Genomic DNA, 26,582 nt, shown 5'->3' on the forward strand with positions numbered 1-26,582 from the left:
TTAATCTCACGTGTTAGACAGAGACAGTATATATCAGTGCCGAGTTCACTCAGGTAAGATTTCTGAACTCAGCCCTGAAGTTCGTTTCCGCCGCTTTCTCACAGACTGCGCCACCGTCGGTTAAATTTTCATCAACTACTGGCCCCGCTCTTTATTTGATTTATTCAACCTCTGCGCGCTTCTCCCTTCAAATGATGTTACTGTACGATTCTTATTCATACAATTTAATCTGTGTATGTACCTATGCCAAGAGAATATACTTGAAAGTTAACACTCGGTCACTGCCGACTCGGCACCGCTCACGTTCTTCGTCTGTTTTTCGCAGGCTGGCCATCCCATATTTAATTCTAAACTGCGAAAGGCCGAAAAATGATTGCATCGACGACGACGACGATTATGTTTTCATTGAATGTATGGGGCATTTCCTGTCAAATCGTCCATGAATAATAATTTGAATTTTTATGGGTGATCACACCTAATGTGATAAGCTTTAAGGACTTTTTTCGATTTTCGACCTTTCGCAGTTCGAAATTAAATATCGGATGGCCAGCCTGCGAAAAACAGACGAAGAACGTGAGTGGTGCCGAGTCGGCGGTGACCGAGTGTTAACTTTCAAGATATTCTCTTGGTAGGTATGTACAACTGCGCGCAAGATTGGATCGGAGAATTTTAACGTAGAAGATTGCTTTAACAGCCGAATTGTTTCGAACATAGCGCGAAGTGGAGCGATAAATTTTTTTTTATCGTCTACACGTAACTTCAACTCGTGAATGGATGTAGCCCAGCCGGCTTGGTACCATGGACTTATGGAGCGTAAGCTAGGCTTGCGGCGAGGGGTTTGCGCCTTGGGGAGAGTACATGTGGTAGCACGTCGGCCATATTGATGAGCTAAGTTTTCGGACGCCACGTTTAAACGATTCACTTTAGGTAGTATTAGTTTTTTGGACAGATCGGTGCGATAAACTATTTCCTCGAACTGTATAGGTATGTACGAACACAGCTTCAATTCTTTTTGTATAAGAAACTGTGCGGGTAAGCACATTTTTTCAATCCAATTTTAATTCCGGCGTACATTCTATAGAGGTGCGTAGCACTTGACATAGAACCAGAATAATACTGAGTATAGATGTGTACAAAGAAAAAACCAAAAAAAAAAAAAAAAGATAATACAACGACAGAATGAACGGAAAACATCGCGTTGAATAATTCGTGAACCTACATAAATAAATGATTTACATTCACATGCTGAAATATATTTGTGTTCAAAAACTATAAATTGAACTCACATTTGGAATAGCATCATCTTTCAGCCTAACTTTGAAGGCAAATGTTCTATCGAATGATTCCGCTGAAAAATGACATGAACATAAACGAGCATACTTTATCACACTTGTGTTCGTCAACCCTATCGTATCAAGCCATATCCTACGCCTCTCAATATTTTTCGGAAAACTTGAATGAATATAGATACAAATACATTACTTGGCATCACAGCATGCACATTATTTACAGTTCCATAATCGTTACTTATACTTACAGGTGAAATGTAGCCTTATTCCCTACTTCGACCTCGCATTGTTTTTGTGATTTTGAGAAAGATCTGTTTTTGCAGTTAGGCGCTACACAATAAGGCATGTTGTATTATTCCGAATTCTCAGTCCGTGATCGGCTACCTTCCGAACTAACCTATACAATAGTAACGAACAACTGCACGTGCGTACATATCCGTGCGCCCCCGTGGTCCGTAGTATACGTATATCTATTTAGCTCATCAAGATGACTGACGGCTCTGATTCCCCTTCCGTCTTTCGCCGCATCAGGGTCTTACATGCAGGTCTGGAAACTGTTGGTGGGGGTATGTCCTCTTATTGAAGCACCGGCCGTTTCGCCTAGTGACCACGAGTGTCGCTACGGTAGAGGGATTCAGACTATGCGAAAGAGATGGAAACAGTGTGTTTTGAAACCTGTTTCCGGCTCGCTCACATAGCCTGAATCCCTCGATAGCAGCGACACTCGTAGTCACTAGGCGAAACGGCCGGTGCTTCAATAAGAGAACACCCCCACCATTGAAATTTTGACCGAGTTTCCAGACCTGTATATGTATAAGACCGTGCGCCGCATTCCCGCAGGAAATGGCTCCGTCCATAAGTCCGTGCTTGGTACTTAGGTAGTTACATTTCGTCTGCGCAGTCCACGCACTATTCGTACTGCAGGGGAATCCTGCATCGAATGACTGCATGAGCACCGCAGTCGCCGCGCCGCTGCCTTCGCGCCGAGTCGTTGATAATGTTATGTCATTTATCGAGCAGGTTGCACAGACCTGCAGTTCGGTGTTAATCGAGCGAGCGGCTTGTTCGTGTGTCTATAAATGTAATAAAGAAAAGAAGGTTACATACCTATTAATAGTTTATCGGTAGATCAATTTTTCTACAAACTACTGTACGCACACTGTGATAATCTGTAACACGTCGCTGGTTCGTCGCTCGTCTCTCGCCAAATAATCTCACTTACAATCGAAATTGTTAACAAGCGGTTTTCCTGGTTGGTATAACGTACTGTATAATTGTAATGCACATACGTACGTAATCAACACGAATCGTGATTGTGAATGGAAAATTGAAATATTTATGATGATCGATCGAGTCGTTCTTAACAAAAAACTTGTTTCCTCGAATAGCGTTATTATACCCCCCGCGCATTTTGCACGCGGGTCTCTCACGTTCTCTTATTGCACATGCGGTATTACAAATCGAGCGATTAACTTATCTTTTATACGATATAAATACATATACGAGATAGCCTGATAAGCTGTGGATTTGATTTTTCTTTTTCATATAGACGATTTCTTATTTGACGTCTAGGTGCTCTGTAGATGGAACGTTATGATTAAGAAGAGTTTGACAGTTCATTAGAAATTTGTCGAAATTCTAGACACTGCACACCAAAAACGCAACGTCCGATAATCTTTGTCAGCAATATTTCACGACGCTGTTGAGCTCTTACATTATTGCTTCTCATATTCAGTGACCATGGTAAGTGATGTTTATTCATAAGTCGTTTAACGTCAGCAAAAAATAATCGCGAGTCATTCATAATCTCTGGCTATACGAAAATGCATAAATGCATGCAGAGAAGTTTAAAAATATTAAAGTCAAATTATTTAAGTTTCTACTGATTCGCTAATTTTTAATAAATTTTCTTTCGTTGTCAAAGAATGCCTGGAGTAACAATTCATTTTCAGAACGATGGAGTCAGACTTCGCGTTCACTCGTCAAAGGAAATATCAGATGAAGTATTTTACTCGAAGAAAAGGCAATCGAGGACGTTTGAGACGCTGAATGAAATACACCATTTGTTGTACCTGCTGTTATGCCTTTTGGCAGTGTCCTTGACAGTGATTGTTTTGGAAAAGAAATTGCCAGAGCCGTTGTTGACCGACACCGAGGGCCTTTATCCTGAAAAGTTTGTCGCCGAGAGAGCGAGAAACAATTTAGTCAAATTGACTAAAATTGGCCCTCGGATAACTGGTAGCTATGAGAATGAGGTCATGGCTGTTAATTTTTTGAAGACTGAAATTCAAAACATTGTCAAAGATGCTCATAACAGTCATGAAATTCAAATTGACATCACTAAACACAGCGGTGCATTTCCATTAACTTTCCTGGATGGGATGACCAATGTTTACAGAAATGTTCAAAATGTTATTGTTAAAGTTGGGTCGAGAATCAACTCGAAACACAGCTTGTTGGTTAACTGTCATTTTGATACGTTTCCCGAGAGCCCTGGTGAGTTTTTATTCATATGAGATATTTGATGAATTTCAAATTTTAAAAAACTATTGAGAACATTATGTGTGAGTTTGCGTGGAATAAAGGAGTATTTCTTCAATTGTACAATTATTTGAATTTGTTTTCTTGCTAAGGATCACTAAAAATTGCTTTTTGGACATGCTTACTTGATAAATCTTCTATATATCAGAAAGTTATGAGAACGCGAACCATATTTCTTTTTATCGCCGAATATAACAATGGTGAATAATCAGAGTAGCCATAAGACTTGGACATGCGGAAACTTTAGGAAAGTCAAGAAAATATCATTTTCTATGGTCATTTTGAATCAGTGTTTTAATTTAAATCTGAATTTAAATTTGAATCTGTGAATTGAAAATTTTTTTTAACCATCTATGTAGTTACTTTTTAAACTTTGGTTTTACTTGTCCCTTTTTCTCAATGGAAAAATATGTGGAAGGCTTCATGTAAGATATTCAATATTTATTAGTAGGTGGTGTGTTCGTGTCGTAAAAATCTCATTCTTGCGTCGAGAGTTGAATGGTAATAAAAAATAACTTCAATCATTGTTCAAGGCCTGATTTTATGATCATTAATATTTCCTTCTCTGCAGCCGACCTCGGTTAAAGGCGTTTAGCCGAATTACTCTACTTTTAAATGAGCACTTGATCAATTTGACCTCTCAAATTTGAACTTTGGTTTTACAAGAAATTTGGTTCATCAGAAATATCAAATTATTCTTTCTACTCAGCTATTACTAGCCATGCATAAATTGAATAAATTGCACTGAAAAATTACAATTTGACCCAAGATATAAAAAGTTTATATCACAATTTTGATAATTTTTTCAACAATTAATTCATAGCTGTATAAACTGTATAGGTGGTTCAGATGACGGCGCTGGATGTGCCGTAATGTTGGAGATGCTGAGAATAATAGCTCAAAGTCCAAAGATATTGAAGCACAATATTATATTTCTATTTAACGGAGCTGAAGAAAATTTGATGCAGGTTTGTTCAAAGCCTTCATTCCATTTCGGCACATACAGGATACACATTGGTCACATAAATATTTTCAACTCATATTATAATTTCAGGCATCGCATGGTTTTATAACGCAGCACAAATGGGCGAGTGAAGTAAAGTCTTTCATAAATTTAGAAGCCTGTGGAGCAGGCGGACGTGAATTATTGTTTCAAGCTGGTCCTGACAATCCTTGGATTTTGGAAGTAAGAATTGAACATATAATTGAACAACCGAAAACCGATTCTCATGCATCTTTTTTATACAGTTGGTATGTTTTGCAGGTTTACTCTGAGTCTGTCCCATACCCATACGCTTCATCATTAGCACAAGAAATATTTCAGAGCGGAGTCATCCCTGGAGATACGGATTTCCGGATATTTCGAGACTTTGGAAAAGTTTCTGGTATGAAATCAAATACTGCAAAATATCTCTTGTAACATTTCTTTGCCAGAAACTTGTCTATCTCAAACCAAGTAGTTCTGAAACTTTCATAAATATAAATTTTTTCCCCGCTTTCTGAAAATGAAAAAGTACTTATTGCCAAGAGTTAATTTGCTGAAAATACGAATAAAATTTTTTTTGAACATTCGCTATGTTTCATCTTCTGAAAAAATTTACGGAACTGGGTAATATAAAAGTCTATTGATCAAGCCGATGTATTTGATTCATATCAGTATTTCAGCTCTACATGTAACTCTGATGTTTCCCTTTAACAGGTCTTGATTTTGCATGGTCAACAAATGGGTATGTCTATCATACAAGGTTTGATAACGTAGATCAAGTGCCACTAGGTTCCCTGCAAAGAACCGGAGACAACATCTTGGCATTAGTACGTGGAATAACGGCTGGTCACTATCTTTCTGACATAGTAATGAATCATCAAAAAGGAAGTCTAGTGTTCTTCGATTTCTTGGGTGCATTTGTAGTTAGATGGCCAGAGTATCTAGCAAGTACTATTAATATCGCTGGTATTTTGACGGGTCTTTACTCCATTTTCCTCAACATGGAAACTGCTCGTAAATTAGGTGAGAAAAAAATTAAAAAACAATTAATGAAATTACCACATTAAATGTTCTACCCAATCACTTGATGTGAAATTTTGATGGAGTTTTAATAGTTCCGTATACTCAACAATTACAGGGTGGTCATAAATTCTGGAAACGTGGAAAACATGGAAAAGTCAGGGAAATATCAGGGCATTTTTACTCAAGTCGGGAAATTTCTTTTACGGACAAATAAACCTCATAAATAAGGGGGTAATTAATGATAAGCCTGAAAAATTGATCTCAAATGATTTTCAATTCACTGTATTTCCTTAATCTCGCTACTTTTGATTATTCTCACACTATTGTATTAGAACATAAAAACAATTGAAATCTAAAGATTGCCTATTGATTTGAAAATTTGAGATCTTAGCCAAATTTCTTCAATTTCGTAAATGCAATCCACTTGCTGTAAAATGGTCAGGAAGACAGTTTATTCTTGGTACTAGAAAACGTGGAAGAGTCAAAAATGTTTAATTGAAAATTTTTATGGCCACCTCGGTAATTTACTCAATTTTGTACGAAACTGTCTCTATTCCAGATCTGAGGCATTCGGTCTACATTAAACAATTGGCACTGTCTGTGTCAGCTGTGATTGGTTCCTATATATTCTCAATGATCTCTGTAACAATCGTGGCGGTCTTTCTGACTCATCTTGGAAAAGTTATGAGCTGGTATGCCAGACCAGCATGGTTATTTTTTCTGTACATTTGTCCGACCATATTCTCATCCATGGCATTTTTTTTAGCTGTTTCTAATCATCAAAAAAAGGTACGTCTCACAAACGGGACTAATTAATAATGCCATTGAAAACACCCATTTAGATTTTTATCAGGCCCTTTCAATGATTCAGCAAATTCAAACCGATCTGCATGCAGAGCTGTGCAGTATCTAGATTATCAATTAACTGTATTTGTTTAGTCATTAAATGAAGATTAAATCAAAAGCAAAGCTGTGCAGTATCTAGATTATCAATTAACTGTATTTGTTTAGTCATTAAATGAAGATTAAATCAGTGACGGAGAAGTCATGATTCGTAATTGGTATTTTCAGGAAAATATCACTCAATGGACGCTTTATTACTTGTATTTCGATGCGTATAACTTACTATGGATTACAGTTTTGTCTACCTGTGTTATACTACGACTCAGATCTGGATTTATACCCTTACATTGGGTGATATTTCCTTCTATAGGAAATATAATAAGAGAGAAATTTTTCAAGAGATGGAGAGGTGAGCAGTTAATATTGAAATTGAAAGCTTCTTGTCGCGTAGAATTTACCTAGTCGAAATAGAAGGTATTTTATGCCATTAGTAACAAAATGTGAATGCAATAAGAGCACCTAGAATCCTATAAGTATTTGACTTCACGCCGAAACTCAAACTAATTCACCGTACTTTTTTCTTATTGTAGATGGGAAATGGTTGCTGTACCACATGGGTGTGATTAGTTTGCCTTACATACAGTCGTTTTACTTGACACTAGGCGCGCTCTACCTTTTTATTCCAATAATGGGTCGATCTGGTGCTGGTATTAACGCCGAAATCGTTATTGCGAATATGATATCGTTTATATTTTGTCTCCTTCTGAGTTTCACTGTACGTTCAAAAATTATTCATGCCCCATAAAAATTGCACACTTGATTATACGGTTTAGTCGAAAACGGCAAATAGAAATCATATAAACTGTATTTCTGCACGTATATACTTTGTGTTCATATCTGTATTAAATCATCTGCTCTCACGCTCCTTGTAGTGTTTAATCTTGCACTTTGTACTGGAAAGCAAACGTTTTAGCAGAACCATATCATATTTTCAGCTACCCATAGTAATCGTGGTGAAAAATGCGGGCAGATTAATCAGCATTATGATTGGGATATTCTTAATAGCGGTTAGTATACTGATTTTGACACCGTTAGGCTTTCCGTACAGCGGTGATCCGCTTGCTCCAGCACCGGCCCGATTCATGATTGCAGTAAGTATGCCGTTGGTATCGATTGAAATACTCGGTTGAACTGGAAATTATGAAATATTTATTACCACAGCACACGCACAGACAATACTTCAACGAAAACGGTACGGTTCGGCATTCTGGTACTGGATATTGGTTGGTAGATTTGGATATGAACAGCCCACACAACGTGGAAACCATTGTACCAGAAGTAGGCACTGCAGGTTCGACACTAAGAGATTGCGAAGAAGAGTTATACTGTGGATTACCGTACCTGATGCCTGTCACAACGTTTTTATGGTAAAAGTGAGCTTTGGTATAAGCTGAAACGAATTAGGTCTCAACGATTTCCTGACAGATTCCTTCAATTTATACACTAGGAAAACGAGCTGGATTCCAGGTCCTGAGCCGTTGATAAAAATACCCACCAGGTTGGAAAGAATTTCGAAGATAACCAAAGGAAACATCATTAGTTTCAGATTCAATGTTACAGGTAATTTCTGATTTTGTAATTGATGCTTTGCTCAAGTATCAGTCAAAATAGTAGCCAGGAAATGGTCGTTATTAATCTTGGTTTTCAAATTTCAGGTCCTGATCATATTGGCATCATCTTATCACCGTACGAAGGTGTGCGTCTGATAAAATGGAGCGTGTTGGACGATCCGCCTCTGGAAGGACCTCTTTGGAATAATAGACATACTTACTTTATTTATTATGCTTGCGCAGCTGACTGCGACCCTTACAGTTTCAGCGTCGATTTAGAAGTGAGTTGATCGACTTGTGTCAATTGCATAAATTAAATGACATTCCTTGTTGAATAGGTGTTGTAATAATGTCTAAAAACTCGCGTATGACTTTCTCTCCAGATACCGCATGGTCATAAAGGGCCTTCATTGAGCATTGCATTAGCAGGCCACTTTCTGCACGGTGAAAATCAAAAATCTTTAAGGTTCAAGACTTTCCTATCTCAATTTCCGTCTTGGACCGCAGTTATTCCTTGGACTGCTACTTACACCTCTTGGATATATTAGCGGTGAGCTGGGATTATGATTACTATGTTGTGATGACATGGGCTCGATTCTAATTCTGTATAAAACTATTTTATAACGCAATCAAAAGACCCTTTTTTTTTCTATACAACCCATGTATTACTGCAGTAAATTACATGTTAAAGAAATTGGCAGACTACTGCTACTATAGGAACCGAAAACGCCTTACAACAGGACTAAGACGTATTCGAATTATAGCAGTATGCATACAAAATTCCTATTGCAAATAAATTAGGTAGACGAATTCTCACTCTGGTACTTAGTTTTTTTTTCTTTTTCAAATACAATCATTTTTAATTCATATGCAATATACAGGTATTGGATATATAAGTATTGTACCTAAGTAAACTTTTTAGGTTTAGATTATAGTATGCTTATAATTAAGCATAGCACAAATTCATACACCTACGAATATATTTATTCATGACGTTTTTTTGTCTTATCCGCAGCCAGTAATCGGCACCTTGTATTAGCTATTATCACGTGATGTTTCAGCTTAAGCACACGAAAATCTCGCGCTCTCCTAATCGCGAAAGATACGTGAGAAATCTGCTTCATAATAAGCAAAAGTCGTAGTAGCAGCCTACCAGGCTACCTGATTTCCAATATGGTACTATATACAGGCTTTAATGACGAAGAAGAGAACGGACGAGAAATACATAATGTACAAATATTATATATATATATATATATATATATACACATACACATAGGGTAGACATATGTTAAGTAGTTGGTAACGGATGATTTTTTAAAGGTGGAGAAGATTCACCGTTGTTAGTATAATTATTAAAAGGTCTATACAAAGCAATTTCAGCAATCATAGGCTTGCAATGGTTAGACCAAAAAAACAATATATGACTAATAATAACTAACAGAATTTGTTCGAGAAACGATTCAAATCACTTGCGACACATGTTGTGGGTTTCTTTCATGGTTACTCCCTTGTTTCGAATTTCTTTGATTATTTTTTCTGTTTTAGATGATAAGTAACGTAAAATAAGGTTAACGATAAAGTGCCATTAGATAAATTATAGGCTAAATATACAAAAATGATAAAATAACACATAAAACTTGTTGCCAGGTGCAGCCGCGTACACTTTGGCACGTATGTAAACTGAGCAATTTCTCTTAAAAAGATAACAAGATAACGTTATTCTGAAACTCGAAAGCCTAGAGCATATCAACGAAAGCCAAAATATCATGAATATAATATCTAAAATTGTCATTTGACAATTTATATAATGCCAATTTTATACGATTAAGTAAAATAATGATTAACTAATATGTACTGATGATGCCAGTGCATTCGATGCTGCTCTGACATATAATGTTCATTCATAAAAGTGATAGTAAGAAAACGGTCTCGACAAAAATTTTCGAAAAAATCCATGCCATATATATTAGAGTGTTTCAAAAAAACCGACTATTTTTTTTTTTTTTTTTTTCGAAGAACATTGAAAAGTCTTCCGAGTGTCCCTCAAAAATGACCTCGGTAAAATATGAGCTCTTAATATTGATATTTAGAGGTGGCGATTCTCAATTTTCTATTTCCCATTTAAATGACATGGGAAAAAATTTTTTAAAAATTTAGAATTTTATTTCTCGAAAACGAATCAATGTGAAGATATGAACAAAACATATTCTTGTAAGAAATTTGACGCTCTACAAAAAAGATCTGAATAAAGATTTGCATAAGGTAAGTCGTTTCGGAGTTATCAGGCCTCAAACATCGAACCGTTTGAAATAATGATGTTATTAATTTACAAATGCTACAAAACTGACTCATATCACTTAAATACACAATATTATTGATTTTAAAATTAAAACTATAGACTTCCAATGAAATGTTAATTAGTAAATTTCATTAATCAACGATATGAGTCAGTTTTGTAGCATTTATAAATTAATAACATCATTATTTCAAACGGTTGGATGTTTGAGGCCTGATAACTCCGAAACGACTTACCTTACGCAAATCTTTATTCAGATCTTTTTTGTAGAGCGTAAAATTTCCTACAAGAATATGTTTTGTTTATATCTTCACACTGATTCGTTTTCGAGCAATAAAATTCTAAATTTTTAAAAAAATTTTTCCCATGTTATTTAAATGGGAAATAGAAAATTGAGAATCGCCACCTCTAAATATCAATATTAAGAGCTCATATTTTACCGAGGTCATTTTTCAGGGACACTCGGAAGATTTTTCAATGTTCTCCAAAAAAAAAAATAGTCTGTTTTTTGATACACTCTAAATTATATATAACATGTAATAGATATATCTTTCAAACGAGAAATTTGCAAAAAATGAAATCCTAACAATCATCTATCACGCTCTCAAAAGGCTTATTGGACGAAACAATGATGGAATCTATCGAATTCATCAAACGTATTTAAAGCGTTTATTGTTATTGAATTAATTTCCTAAGTCATATTCAATAAAATTATAAATAGAAATATTCACAATATATAAACGGTTACTGAATTGACTGAGATTTGAAATCTTAAATTATATCTCGAACTGGTTCGACTTTTCAAAAAAATTTTCGTAGCAACGATAATACTGTTGATAGATTTAAAAAATTTTAGAAACAATAATTATACAATAACAATGATGACGATAATAACAATAACAATAACAATAATAATAATAATAATGATAGTTTGAATTAGACGAATAATATTTATACGTTGGATGCCTTTTAGTCGTAGATACACGTAATTTGCGTACTGCAGTACTTATTGTTAGACCAGTTACCAGCATGAATTTCACAACAAGGACGTGACTTCTCGAATTGCGTATAAATATCAACTGATTATCATTATATGACAGTTATTTATATTATAGTACCTTGATATAAAGCATAATATATTGTATAGTCAAAAGTACGACTAAAGAATATTTTATCATCCATGCAAAACTCGCCGCTTAACGCCTTTAAGTAATACAATTAATAAAAATAATCTTTCTAAAAGAGGAAAATAATCGATGAAAATAAAGTAATTATAATAATTTTCTATAGTAATTCTAATCGATTTGTTGTTATACTTATAATACAATTCTGGTAGTAGGCTTTCGAAGATTGTTGTTAATTGTTTAAAAAAAAATCCTTCTTGTTACTGCAATTTCTGCAGTCCAGAAAAGAATTTTGTTCGGGTTACGTCCATTAAATTTTTTCATGGGTATAGAATATAATATATATTCACATCTCTCCGTTTAAATGCTTTCGCTTCTTATTTGCATTTTTGTCTCTTATTCTCTTACCCGTAGACATAATAGGTACGCCATTTCCCTCCTTACCTATGTAGCTGCGGTAGCTACTATATAGTATGTTACGGGGTTTATCATATCTTGTTAGATATAAAAACAATCCGTCAATTCAAATCATTTACAAATTTATTCTTAGTAATAATCATTGGTATTGTTTATGAAACAGGGTTTTAATTTACGTTGCGTTACTTTTTTTTATACATATTTAATTTTCGTTCCATCTCACTCAATGGTTCATGATCCACCATACGTGTGATATATTATTTATCGTTTTATACTCTACTTTAGTTCAGATTCACATACTTACGTCGAGATCAAGTACAGACAACGATTTTTTTTTCTTTTTAATTTATAGAGGCACGCTTATTTGCAGTGCAAAAGAACCTCTACATGCCTATGTTATATGTAGCAATGTATGTAGCACAAAGCAGGGATTTGCTACCACAAAAAGTGGATCGATCGATTAACGATAATGATAGTTTTTCCAAAAGTGTTCAACCTCGATCCGTAATTTCGCCGATGATTTATTGAGATTTAATGCTTATTGTTATTAATACTATCAGAGTTCCTGTGTTTGTAACGCCGTGATGCGTGCTGCGCATTTATTTTGTGGCGCCTGGTCTCGACGTTCGATTCCTTTTATTATTCTAATCAATCAGTGTACGTATACTATTACACATCAGTCTAGTAATATTATAACGATACATATAATTTATAATATATGTAAAGATTGTTATGTCGGAAAAACTTGTTGACAATTCATTGTAATAAATGAAATACTTTTACGGTGTTCTTCGCTATACAAATTTAAAACATGTATACATACGTGCAAACTGTACACATTCATTAATATTATTCCCTCACTTGTCTCCGTCACTTCGTCATCGTCGTAAAAAAAAATCTCAAATTGAATATACAAGTGCAGCATACAAAATTGTTACAATTAACAAATTTAATACCTACCTATTATCTAGCGCGTAATCGGGTGAACGAATTTGAGATAAATACGTTACACTCAGTGCGAGGAGTGGCTTGACGCAATGGATTTTCTGCCTATATCCGAGTTATACAACGTCGAACTTTTGTTACATACAAGTATGTAATGTAATTTCCTGCTATTGTTAACTTTAATTGATCGCGATTTAGCTTTAGTGTGCAGTGAGATGTATATATACAGATATATGCATATATGCATAGTCGCGTGTGTCTCATAACGACTATAATGAATTTTATCAATCAGACGATAAAAATTGAAATTCGTTGCCTAATTTCTCCCAGTCAGTTCGTTATTTCAATTCACAGATCATACGGAGACTGATTTTTTCCCCCGATTTTCCTGCTGTTCCTGTTACGTAGCAGTAGTGGGTCCATTACTCTTTATTACGTAGTTTAACTTGGTCTGAAATCGCAGAAAGGAACGGGCTGCTTAACTCGTTGGGACATTTCCTTGTGTCTCGTTCGTTGTAAGAGAAATATGTCAATATTGACACGCGGCCGGTCCCGTAAGTCGAGAACAGTTTCCTGATGGTTAAAGTGATTCGTGCCGTGCAATGAATTCCGCGCTGCTGCGTATCTCTCAGTTCCCGCGAGATTCATGGGTGTATATTCGTTATATCTCTGCTTCTATACCTACCTGTAACAAACTGATGTAGGAATTTAGTATTAACAGATCGGCTCTTGCGTTTTCGGACTAAACGCCGTGCGTGATGGACAAACGCCTTGCAGAGTCCGCGACACGCGTGTCGTTGATAATTTTTCAAAAGTCAAGTTTACGAATCGTCGCATTTTCATGGTGAATAGTTTAAAGAATTTTTTCTTTATTCCTATAATCTTCGATATTTCTAATAATTATCGATTGCGTCGTGGAATAATCTGTGCCGATAATCGTTTATACAACGTTTAAGAGGTAAGACGAATTTACTTGCATATATACACTGAGAAGAATTTTGTTTGTTACAGTAACTAGAAAAATTCAGTAAAACAGGTATCGTTAAAAAAAACTGTTTGAATATTGTTGGAATTACGTAAAACGAGGTACGCGTAACAATTTTGCGCTATTGTCGATCCTTTTTTGGTTATTGTAACGCAAAATCAGTTTCTGAGGTTTACTCTACTTTTTTACTTAAGTAAGGCTTCAACGTCAATTTATTGTTGCACAAGCATTAAATTTTCGCAACGGTTGCAAGAAAATATAGCAACAGTGATCGTAATGATAAAGAATTGTAACGGATACCAGACTTTCCGGTAAGAGCTAGAGAACTAATTTTCATTTTGTACCTGGAACAATATTTTTCGGTTGTGATAATAAATGAGAATAGTTAAGGAACCAAAAATTTCTTTCAGTGTATCGTTGTGATATAGATTGATTACAATCGCACATCCGACGTATCCTCAAGAAATACATCACTATTAATGCACCGTGCTATGCTGAAAGAACAAGCAATTAGCCAAATGATTGATTTAAATAACTTTCATCATCTCTCAGGCATAAAAAATGGAAATGGTGGGTACTGTTATGTACATATTCGCAAGATTAATGCTCGTCCAAATATTGTTGCACTCATTGTTACATGTTTGAAATAATAATTAATCACGTATCTGTGAGATGGACAAAAATAGAAGTAATTCTTAAAAAAACATAAGGTATTAATTAACAAGTTCAAGTGTAGTATGGGTGAATATTTGCGACGTGCCTCAGGGATAAAAATAAATTCTTCCGCAAGACGTTCTGACAATTATTAACTATTCGCGAATTGATTTGTTTACTGCAGAGATGCGGTTCATCTCGCCTGCAGGTGCATCTGGTTACCGGCTCAGTTTTAACTCGAGTTAATTACTCCACTTCAATCAGCAACAATTAACGCGGGCTCATCTCTGACAAGTTCGCTACAAAAGAAAAAAGAAAAAAAAAAATCGCAGGCACTTATTATAACACCTCGAGAACCTTGCTCAAAACATTATACCATTAACAGGACGACGACTTAAGGGTATAAAAAAATATATATATATTGCGTCAGTATCCGGATACTTTCCTACTTTGCGAAATTGCAGATATTCGTGTAATAAATCGTTATTTTTATTCCGTAAATTTATAAAATTTGACTCGTGTCCCTGAAATTTCCGTTCGATAAAACTCGAGATATCCAAAAGTAGCTCCCAATTTTCTCGCAATTAGCATAAAATAAGAAATTCAAAATGGCGCCGAAAGGTAAGGCGAGTTCAGCAATCATACGCAAGTTATTCGTCGTCTGGTATTGAAACGAAGAATACACACGCCGGTATGTATGTATACACCCAAAGTTCATGTTTGAAACAAGTATACAGCTTGTTCGGCAGCGATTTGAGTCGGGGACGAATACTCGTTCACATTTCTAGACCATCGGCAGCGCTTCTCAGCATCAGCTCACTTGAACTGTACCTGTTTGTTCATCAATTAGCACTTCAGACACGGAGCAGAGACTCATTTGCGCGGCCTACTTCTATTCCGGTTTCTCGCTTCGGTTATATATTTTCCGTATATTCACCTGCGACCCGCTCGCTAAAAGAGGGATAACACAACGCCTGTCTTTATACGTTATATTGTTTTCTGAAAAGTTTTCGAACTCTCGTATGATCTACAGCCACTTCAGGCCGCATCCTCAATATATGTCGAGCCTCAAACAGCCTCGACCTTTTCTTTCCCCTCTTTCTTCAATCAGCCCATAATCATTGCGATTGATTTGCGCAAAGGTTAATTTGAAGCGCGGGAATTTTGAAACTTTCGAATCGATCGATGCGCTTTTGTTCGCCGGGAAATACAACCGAGTGGTGAACGCTTCGCGATTAAACTTTTTTGCTGTTGTGCATATTTCCGTATAAGAGGAGACTGTATTTGAAGCGACAATTTTAGTTGTACCCACTGGCATTCATAGGTTCATTATTACAGTGAATTACGTCGTTTCTGGTACCCTGTACGAAATACTTAGGACGTACTTCTTGTCTTGCGATAGAATATGGGTGCCTCTCGACGCTGCTGGGAGCCGCGTGTTTGTGGTTTCCAAAGAAGGACGCATCCGCGCTGCAGCATATGTGGTAAATTATTGTCGTTTTATCATTCGAAGTGGGAAAGAAAGGGTTCGGGGTTAAGTTAAACTCAGCTTGGAACGAGTTATGAATATTTTACAAGCTCTCCATTCATCGCGGGAGATCACCTAGTGTCACGGTAATTCGTCCCAGACCGAAGAGCCGCATCCTCGGAAGTCTCGGGCTGAGTTTCACATAGCCGGTACAAGAACCTCGCATTCAGAACTTGATCATATTCTGCTTCTAATTCGGTGCAGACAAGACAAAATAGAGGCGTAACAAGAGCTGAGGGCTTTTTTTCAGAATTGTTATTATTTTTTTCCGTTATTTACAGTACGATAATGCATTTAGATGAATAATTTTTCTCTGCAGTACATTGACAACTATAAAAATCAATTAATCTGTACGTAGAAATTTAGGATCCAACCTACTGATTTCACTCATTATTTCGCAGCTCGATCGAGTTCTATTTTTGATTTTCAATCATCGATCGTTATTTGAAGCAGTCAGAGAAGGAAATTTGCAGAAGTATGAGTATATTATGTACCATCAGCACGATAGTCAGCCGCCATTTTTGACGCTCGCGGTTTTTCCAGTCTTTATGTATAAATTCGAGCCGATTTCTAATTCGGCTGCTAAATAAGAAGTAATAAACTCAACGCCGTAATGGTAAACATTGAAACGACGTTTTAGCGGAGCTTTAATTGCACTTCGAACATATGAGAATAATTTGAAATAGATAGTTCCGCCAATAGTGCATATCTGCTTAATATCACATTATATATTCACGATGTGATCCTGCAGAGTTGAATGGCATTTCCAAACGTCTGCACAGATAATCTCCGGGTTTCTTTAAGACGATGTAAATAACAAACAGCTCAAACGTTCGGTTCACTGATTGTGAATTTGCAAAAATACTGCTTCCTCCTATAGCCTGCTACCACGAATTTCTACAGAAATTGGACCATTTCCTATTATTTCGTACAAAATTTCAAATACTCATAATATTTCATAAAGAATTGTTAATTTTCTTTAAAAATTGTAGTAGCTTGTATATTTTTTATTGAAAGAATATAAATTTCTATGAAAATATACAAGTTCTTATGAGAAAATATGCTTGACAATTTCCTGTTAAAAAATTGTACGAAAATTCGCAGTTTCCCTAAAAATTCGTATCAAATCGTAGAAATCATTATCACCAGGGTGACCATTACAGTTAAAAGACCGGTATATGTGTACCAATGTAGAATTGGTAAAATGCAGGTTTATTGTTTCAAGCAGCTTTGAAGCGTAGATCCCAGAAAACGTCCATGGCAGGGCCACTTTTGGAGCTCGCGACACTCCCGAGGACCTGACCGGATGGAGTTTGGACGCGGATCGCCAGTTTATGCGTGCGTCGCGCGTGTCTTGGTTACAAATCCGACTCCTCGCAGGAGCTCCATTGTTAACTGCACCGTTGGCCAATCGTCGAAGACTTTCTCCTCAACGGAACCTGACTGCAAGACCTCAGGGTGCCTACTAATCGTCTATTTTTATTCCGTCTGTCGAGGAGAAAAATACCAGAGAAAAATCAACAGGGGAGAAGAAACCAAAAATTTTATTCTCGCGATTTTCCCGTGATTCCGGTCTAACGATATGATTTATTAAAATCAAATTATACGAATACGGTAAACTTTGTGCGAGCCTTTATTTGGAGGAGAATCATGCGCGACGGAAAATTATTATTATTATTATTATTATTATTATTATTATTATTATTATTATTATTATTATTATTATTATTATTATTATTATTATTATTATTATTATTATTATTATTATTATTACTATTACTATTATTATATACGACTATTTATATTATGGTAGTGTGGCTTGTTGGAATATTTTCACTCGGAGACTCTGTCCCCTGATATCTTGGAGCCCGATGAAGTCGGTTCAGAAAATCTCTGTGTACAATTACGCATCATTGTTGACGATGATCAAACAATCGGCATACTTTTGTGACACCTATGAGTTCCGCTGCGAGTTCCGAGGCTCACGTTATCTGGCGTGAAGCACACGCGACAGGAAATCGTCGAGATAAGACAAGGCGTAATGTGAATACCGGCATGATCTGATTGCTACACGTCGGGCCGGCTCATCCCTTATCGCCGGGAAGATTATGCCGGAGTTAATTACCGTACATCAGACTTGTTAACAAGTGTGCAAGATTTTTATCGAGTGAATTGAAATTTTTTTTTCATTCAATCGAAATATTTCAAAGTCTTCTCAACACCAAATCTTACCAACTTCGTTGGTAATCTCCTCTCGTTCGTTTTCTTTTTCCCACCTGATCGAAGGTGTAAGAACGACATGAAAAAATCAGACTTGCAATGCGGTTCGTGCGTTACGATTTTTACTGTTATACTCAAGGTCCGTATTCCCGTCTCGCTTTTCTACCACTGACGAGACAGCTTCTGCACGGAGTTTGCTTCGCTGCATAACAAATGTCGCAAAGTCTGAGCCTCCGGAGGTGAAACGCGGTTACTCGCAACGATCTCAATCTGTAGCTTTTTTCCTTCTCTTTCATTTTTATAAAATATTCAGACGGAATTCAGTAGCGTGCATTTTTTTCTTTCTTTTTTTTTTTCTTTTCTTTCTTTTTAACGAAAAAATTTTCTTCGCATCGCGTTAGTAAAACTTGCGATCATGTAAACATCGTGGTTCTATTCCGAAATTATTAAACGAAAAGACAAAAGTTCGTGTAACAAGTAACGGGTTCTCGAATACGGCAGGAAAAGGAAATGCAGCGTAGAGTCGTACATGTATTTGATAAGATCGTTCTATCCAGATGTCTTGCGGGGATCAAGGGACCCGAAACCGTTGAAGGGTGCCGGATGCCCAAAGAATACCAAAACCGCGATCACGAAAGAATTTAGAACTCAAAAGAACGCACCATATTCAGTCGAGATACGGTCGAAGTTTTTGGAAAGGCTTTCCTTTCCTTGCTCGATATATTTCTTCCTTACAATCTTGGAAGTATTGGTATGTACAGAGTGTACCGTTTCTTTTCGTACTCTTTATTTTTTGACGTCTTTCTTCCTGGTTTTACTCCTTGTTCAAACAAGACCGTGGAACATGGAAATAAGTGAATTTTTTTTCAATGCGATCGCGGTGCAGGCCACGTTACGGTTCTGGATACATAAAACGTAAGTCCTGTAACATAGCCCGTTGAAGTACGTAATGACGACAGACGCTGGCCTGAGTGATGCGATCGATGGTCATTCGCCACATTCCGATTGATCGCGTGGATCGAATGACGATTAGGATCGCTGACTAACACACATTTACGTCGATTTTTACACCCGAGCTAACGCCAAAGATGGATACAGAATTTTTAACTCCTCCTCTGCACGCCGGTCACTCGCCTCTCTACAGCAACTAATATAATACTTACATATATAGACACACGTTATACACGTGCAGATGTGAAAATGTACGCTTCGCTGTTAAAAATTTCTGTATGAAGGAACTTCCTACACTGTGTCGAATGTTTTATTCGGATACGGAACAAATATAATAAATTTACTATACAATTTTGGAAATTTAAATTACTTTTTTGTGTTATTCCTATAAATTTTAGCGAAACGAAACATTTTCGTTGTACATATAACACGAATACGTAGCAATTTACGTCGCTGTACCGAATTGATAAATTTGCAATCTGATTTCTTAAATTGACAACGCTTTTGTACAGTAAATTTTTAGTACAAACAAATATTAAAATTTTGAAAAAAAGTCATTCCAAAAGTACGTCTATCGTTTATATCAAAGACGCGAAAAGAAGTAAAGTTCAACTGCATCGTGGTAAATTTTGCAACTAACGTTTTTGTAAAGGAAATGAAGAGATATTTTACTCTACTCTACTCCACGCCCGTGAAATTTCTGAATTTTCGTTTCTCTTCAAGGTTTTTCAATCAAATTTGAGTAACAAGTCGTACAAACCGCAGGTTGGAAAGAAGAGGAGACTCTTCGGTTGAAAGAAGAAGCGAAGAAGGGTTACCTTCATGTGTCGCGGCAAGAGTTGCGGACAGCAGGGTTGCTGGAAGGCGCATAACACCGCCCACGTAATGGCCGGGGCGTGACTTCCGGTAGCTCAACGAGTTTCGAGCTTCGCTCTTGTGTGGTCAATGCCGAGGTAGATAGACCCGAGCACCCGGATATGGCCAAAACTCGACGCAACGTGGTCATTTAGAAACGTACATAAAGTGAGTACGACCTGCATTACGATGTCAATCACGAACCTGGTGTACCAAATACCGTCTGAACTCTACGGAACGGTGACATCATCCATGGTTGTAGGTACCAGCTTCGAAAGTCAGACTTGCGTTGCATCGCCCGAGTCTTTATGAAAACTAATCATACGTGCATACGTACGTCATCTTCGAAGTTTGTGTTTTGAATTCGATTTCTTCTTTCTTCCGTGACAGTTGTGTCGTCGACCTGAATCAGGAGGATTTAAATTTCAAGAACAGATACTTGTGATTCATCCAATTGAACTCAAAACCTTAAATAACGGAAGCTCGATGAATGTTGAGGTGAAACATTGGGTTTCGTTGAATTGTTAAGTTTGATCAAACTACAGTGTGACAAATACACGAATTGTAAGGACGTTCGTTTGTCGTAAAGTATATTTTCTATCTAATCGAAATTCTAGGATTCTATGTATCTTTTACTGGACGATTCTGCAATTGTTACGAAACTCTTTTTTCATTTAATAAATAATAAATATCTCGTTTTTCAATCGAAGCTACGAGCCGTCTTACAGAGTAAACGACGTTCGCAAAAATTCTCATTCCTCTCGATTTCTCATATTTTGAGACAGTCTGGTATTTTAGTCACGTGGTCGTTACGTATCAGACGGCCATAGAGCATATTAGACCTCGTTGCGTTACGCACGTCGCGTAATACGTCCTGCAACGATTTCGCAACGACAATTATAGCGTTTTACGTAACGGCCACGGTGCTCGGTACAGGTATCTATAATAATAACGAGGCGACGCAAACCTGTAGCAGAAAAGATTACCGACGCAACACTTTTTCAGCTCAACATTTGCCGCACTAATATCAAATTTCGGGAATAATCGATGCTCGTTTGCACGTACGACGCGACTTCTCGACCATATACCGACACATGTTTTTATAACGCGCGTTATCAGCTGTCTCTCCGTCTTTAGCAAAAAAAAAAAGAATCTCATTCAAGTATTTCGCGAACGCGTCATCGCTCCGGCCACCATGGCCAAGGTCGCAAATTGCGATCCATCATCCGACGTTTAACAAACGTCACAATACTCGTAACTCTTGGGCTCCCGCACCCGATTTTCCAAACTTCCCGATTTTCTTTTCTTTCCTTAATTTTTCGGACGTTCAGTGGAAATATCATAACGGTTTGGGATTCGGCACGTGGTTCGTTCGGCCCAGAAATCGACTCGCGTATAATTCAATATAATCCTTTTCAAGCCAATGAAACAGCAGATCGGCGATCGTCGTCAGGACGGTAATAACGGGCGCCATTACCTCGGATGATCGGTGATTGGCCAGAAGGAGTGTAATGAGTGACGAAGTAGGTGCGACGTACGTTATGTTAAAAAGAATAAGGCACGTCGGTCACCCCTCTCTGCCTCCGGCTCTTCTTGGACAGGCAAAGGTGAAAGAGGCGAACGTCGTCCGGTTCTTAGACCGAGGTACTTCTGCGGCATCAGTTCTTCGGCAAACCCTCTTCGTGAACAGTGCGGGCGGTATGGGAGCAGTGATTTCCCTCGAGGAGTTCTTCAGTTTTAAAACTCGATATCGCACCGTGTCTGCCCCGATTCTGATTCGTTGACGTTCCGAAAGTGCGATTTCCGTTTAGCCGATTTCCGATTTGATAAAATAAAAATTAATAATTCGAGAATTTTAAAGAAATTTAAACGACTACCGAAGTGCAGATCACAGTGAATCGATGCCTAAATTTTGAATCTAACCGTCAAGAACGAGGAAAGGGGATTTCGAAACTGATCCAACCCTGCCATCAACTTCCGTTTGAAATGCAATCGGAGAATTTCTGCTAACGCTGCATCGTTTGAGATAAGTATAATGGAATTGCGCCGAACGGTTTTCCTGGATAAGCGTAGTGCAATCGCAATCGTTTTTATCTGCACAGTTACTGCACTGAATCGCGTCTTAAAATGTACAATATATGTAGGTACCTATAAAGTTTTTGCATGCAATTTATTTGCATAGACAACAGGGTGGCGACAGACCGAGAAAACCGGGCAAAGTCAGGGAATTTATGATGGAGGATATGAAAAAAACTTACTTTTGTTACAAATCGTTTTCAAACTTCAGCTATGCTTCGTAAATTCGATTAAGCTGACTGTCGGAAATGTTATTGTTCAATTTTTAATTATTTTTGTGAAACGAAGCAATACTATGTGTTCTTCAGATACAAATTTGTATATTCAAGGTACGCAATTTCGCTGGAGCTTTTGGCCACGAAAGCTGTCCAAGATTACCCAAGTTTCGTGGGAGAATTTTTTTTATGGGAAAAGTCAGAGAATATTATTTGGGCGAAATTATCGCCACCGTGGATAACGTAACGGAATTCCATGAAGAAATATATTTTTGAAACGTATTATTGATCGTGTTTCTCGACACGATTGAAATCACAGAATAAATCGGTGATTCGAATTTCACGGTTTGTTCGATACTTGAGTTTCATATTAAAAATACTCGTATAGCATTACTAAAATTTGAAAATTCAGGAAAATACAAATATCCTCATGTTGTGTGTAATTATCCTTTGAACGTCTTTATTTTTCAAGCTATCAATAAGATCGATGATAACGTTCGATAGAAATTCAGGCTTTCTGAAACTCATTTCAGTTCATTCGTTCCTGGCTATTAAAGATCTCTGTGAAAAAAATTTATACGAATTACAAACGTTCTACAATACGTTACCAAGTTTTCCTTAAAGTGCCAAATCGCTGGTTCAAAGGAACCTTGCACAAATCAAGTTATTTTTATAAAAAATCATAATTTCTATGTCAAGTGTACAAACTCTATTATTAATTGCCGCTGGTGCAACGGAACAAACTTAAACCAGTACTTGAAAGTCGAAAACTTGATTTTTGCCACCGATCGTGTCCGTTTATCGGTGAATGTTTCCAACTTGTAAACAAATAATTGGAGGGAATATATTAATCAGCACGTGGATCGAATCGAAGGGTTTCTAAAATCAATTTCCGGCTTGGCAAAAGTCGTTTTAACTTCAACGCCGTCAAGTATCTCCGTAGAGTGAATACGGTAGAAGTCTTCCAGATGGCTCGCATCGCAGCGAGTCTTTGGAACGACGTCAAAATATATGTTTAAACACCGCGCGCCGAGATCTTTTGAAGCTTCGAGACAGAGCCTTGCTCTGAACTCGGAAATCCAGCTAGCGATGCTGGGGCTTAAATCAGGGTTTGCCTTTCCGGAGGCAAACATGAAAAAGATAGAGCCGCGTGGTAAGAGGCAAACACGTAAGAGAACCTTTATCGCAACGTCATCATACACTGACGGTTTTTTTTTTCTCTTGGTCCTGTTGCGGAGAGCCTTGATTATCTTGATTAAGTACGAAGAAAATAAACGGTCGCAACGCATTGCGATCGTGTCAATGCCTCAAACCCACAGCAGCAAGATTCTTAGGCCAATACCTTTGTTGTAATTAATAAACACGTAACGCGAGCCGAGTTTTCTGTTTCTTCGCTCGCCTTTATCGCCACGCTTACAATCAACAAGACCCACCATACTGTGTTTTACGTTACATCGTATAACGTGAGACGTTATAATATACGCGTGCGATGATATGGAAATAGTTCAGGAACGGTACAGGGTGTCTGGTCTGGACGCGTATTGACAAACTTTGACGTTTTACTCGAAAATTATTGTCCGGCTTTTTTAACGATAGCTGTTTTACTCAATTTTTCCAGTTACTATAAGAAATGAAATTTTTCTCAGTGTAATGCCGAAATTTGATGTTTCAGTTATTCGAAAGAAAATTGAACGGACAACGAGACACCGACGGAAGCCAGGAAGTTGTGCTTCGTGCGCGAAAAGAGAAGAGTGAAATTTAAGGAGGCTCGATTTTCTACTCATAACGATGCCGCGCCTAGAGCGTTGAAAATCGCAGTCCTACAGGCGAATTACCGGGCGTAACTCATATATGCGAAAATAATACAATACACTGCAGTTTCACGCTTCAAGTTCATTCGGAACGCGCATAATTCACAACGGATGATGACTCGGTGAAAAAAAAACATCACCTTTCGGTCGAAGATGAGATGTATTCAGTATCCGTCGCGGTTGCAGCAACGCTCGTCAGCGACCATTCACTCACTTTTAAACAAGACTAAATTTTAGCCTTCAAATCTGTCTCTCGGCTATCGTGAGAATTTGTTTGTTTGAAACTTTGAAAATTGTCTGACCGAAACAAGGTCCGTCAGAAAATTTCGAGCCGGTCGACGAAGAGACTTCTCCAATCGCGCATTGAACTTTCGTCATTCTGCCGGTTGCCAAGTATCTCATCACCGATAATTAATTGTACGGCATTAAGATTTTCAACGTTAAATGTGCACCATACGTGACTCCTTAAAACTCGTTAAAAGCAGAAGGCCTCCTTCAACGTTCCTGGTGAATACGTGGTACGAATAGAAAATGGCTGATTATACAGACCGACTCAAGTCCGCAATCTGCATGACGTTTATAATGCATTAGCCGACCATGAAGGTGAGTAAAAATTAACAGTACGAGCAATTTTTATAGATTGAATATTGATAAATTAGACGCAACTAATTATACTCACAGCTGCACGTGTATAATTCGTTTGTTGAATTTTTTCCTCTTCAAACTTTTGTCAAAAATTATTTTCTTCAAACGCACGACTTGCGTGTTAATTAAGCGTCTTCTTTTCCCTCCAAGAAGGCGTGGACGAAGGTATACATGCGCAAACATAACGCTCACCGTACCATTTATCTAATCTCCGTTGGATCAGTGATTACATTGTTATAACTTGCAGTCGCCGGTCTGTCTTCTTCGCAAAGTACTCAGGAGTCATGCCTCTCGGTTTTTCAACGATACTCCGTATTCGTCATACCGAAAATACAACAGCGCCGAAGACTCGCGATAAATCTTATTGCTAATTCCAAGTTTTTGATTTCCAAGCACTGTAATTGAGATGTTGAAAAAATTCCGAAGCACTTGCAGCAGGACGACGACACTGTGAAAATAGTTTTTTTGCTGTTAACAAACGTGTATTTGGATATGGGGCAATAAACGTTTCGTACTGTTATGAAATTTTGCCGAGCCAAATAATGATCGATAAAAATTTGTCGATAATTGAAAAATTATTTTAGGCTCGACTAAAATTTGTCTGTAATAACGAAACATTTATTCCGCCATATCGAAATACACGTTTGTTAACAGTAAATAAACAATTTTTTCAGTGCAATTCTTATATTACACTTACATAAAAGTTTACCCTATTCAAAAGAATCGAAGTAATCTATTGAACTAATAGCTGTAGAGTGAGTCACGTCGATACCTTGTAATCATTCTGAAAATACGAAGATGTCAGAGAAGGATCGAATTAAAATTCTTCCAACTGTTTTAACTCTGAAAAACAAGCGAAGTGGGCGATGTGTTTCACGTATTGTAATTCCTGTGACAAAGTTTGATCAGGTGAGTGAAAAACAATGAGGATTAGGTGCTGGACGTCAGGCAGGCAAGATGTCGGCATAGCTGATGGGTTCGAAAGTTCGGCTGTGTCACATCCAGCCAACCGCGCGTCCAGGTAAACAACGATTAAATTGTATATTGTTTACACACCGATCTGGAAGTGACTTAAGTACACCTATGAGGACTATGAGGCTGCAAGCGGTGACGAATTCGGTCCTTTGTAAGATTGCACACTTGATTGATCATCGTTGTAACAACCGCAGCGTTTCATTAATTTTCATTCATACGATAACTTAATTATCGCTAATGGTGGAGAAAAAATTAACGATTATAAAGTATTCTTTATTATTGATATGCACTGATTGTGAGAGAAATTTTTAGTTCCGGTTACCGCTCGGTCCTTAACTATTTTCATTTTTTCAAAAATCGAAAAATATAGTTCGAGGTAGAAAATGAAAATTAGTTTTCTTGCTGTTACCGGAAAGTCTGGTATCCGTTACTATTCTTTCTCATTACGATCACTGTTGCTATATTTTCTTGTAACCGTTGCGAAAATTTAATGATTGTGCAACAATAAATTGACGTTGAAGCCTTATTTAAGTAAAAAAGTAGAGTAAACCTCAGAAACTGATTTTGCGTTACAATAACCAAAAAAGGATC

The 26,582-nt window shown here is 37.2% G+C and overlaps 1 protein-coding gene across 8 annotated transcripts; it reads left to right on the forward strand.

Moving 5' to 3' along the window:
* The first annotated feature begins 606 nt into the window (after positions 1-606).
* LOC107219842 (endoplasmic reticulum metallopeptidase 1) lies at positions 607-10,320 on the forward strand. 8 transcript variants are annotated; one of them, XM_046743425.1, is made up of 16 exons: positions 2,138-2,541; positions 2,862-3,032; positions 3,242-3,785; positions 4,671-4,798; positions 4,885-5,016; positions 5,095-5,215; positions 5,530-5,838; positions 6,398-6,627; positions 6,910-7,090; positions 7,272-7,456; positions 7,677-7,832; positions 7,903-8,108; positions 8,189-8,301; positions 8,397-8,572; positions 8,675-8,841; positions 9,353-10,320. In XM_046743425.1, exons 2-15 carry the CDS (start codon positions 3,030-3,032, stop codon positions 8,837-8,839), a joined length of 2,649 nt encoding a protein of 882 aa, XP_046599381.1. In that variant the 5' UTR covers positions 2,138-2,541; positions 2,862-3,029; the 3' UTR covers positions 8,840-8,841; positions 9,353-10,320. The 8 variants fall into 8 exon arrangements, with proteins under 8 accessions (XP_046599372.1, XP_046599377.1, XP_046599364.1 ...); XM_046743416.1 differs by lacking the exon at positions 2,138-2,541 and adding an exon at positions 607-628 and having other exon boundaries at positions 8,675-10,320; XM_046743421.1 differs by lacking the exon at positions 2,138-2,541 and adding an exon at positions 613-632 and having other exon boundaries at positions 8,675-10,320.
* The last annotated feature ends 16,262 nt before the right edge of the window (positions 10,321-26,582 follow it).

This window comes from Neodiprion lecontei, chromosome 1 (assembly GCF_021901455.1).
Source record: "Neodiprion lecontei isolate iyNeoLeco1 chromosome 1, iyNeoLeco1.1, whole genome shotgun sequence".
NCBI classification, from domain to species: Eukaryota; Metazoa; Arthropoda; class Insecta; order Hymenoptera; family Diprionidae; genus Neodiprion; species Neodiprion lecontei.

Excerpts from the sequence above, each read along its gene's own strand:
- LOC107219842 (XM_046743416.1), top strand. Across the intron at positions 5,017-5,094 it reads ACAATCCTTGGATTTTGGAA|GTTTACTCTGAGTCTGTCCC; the intron begins GTAAGAATTGAA and ends TATGTTTTGCAG. Across the intron at positions 7,833-7,902 it reads CGGCCCGATTCATGATTGCA|CACACGCACAGACAATACTT; the intron begins GTAAGTATGCCG and ends TTATTACCACAG.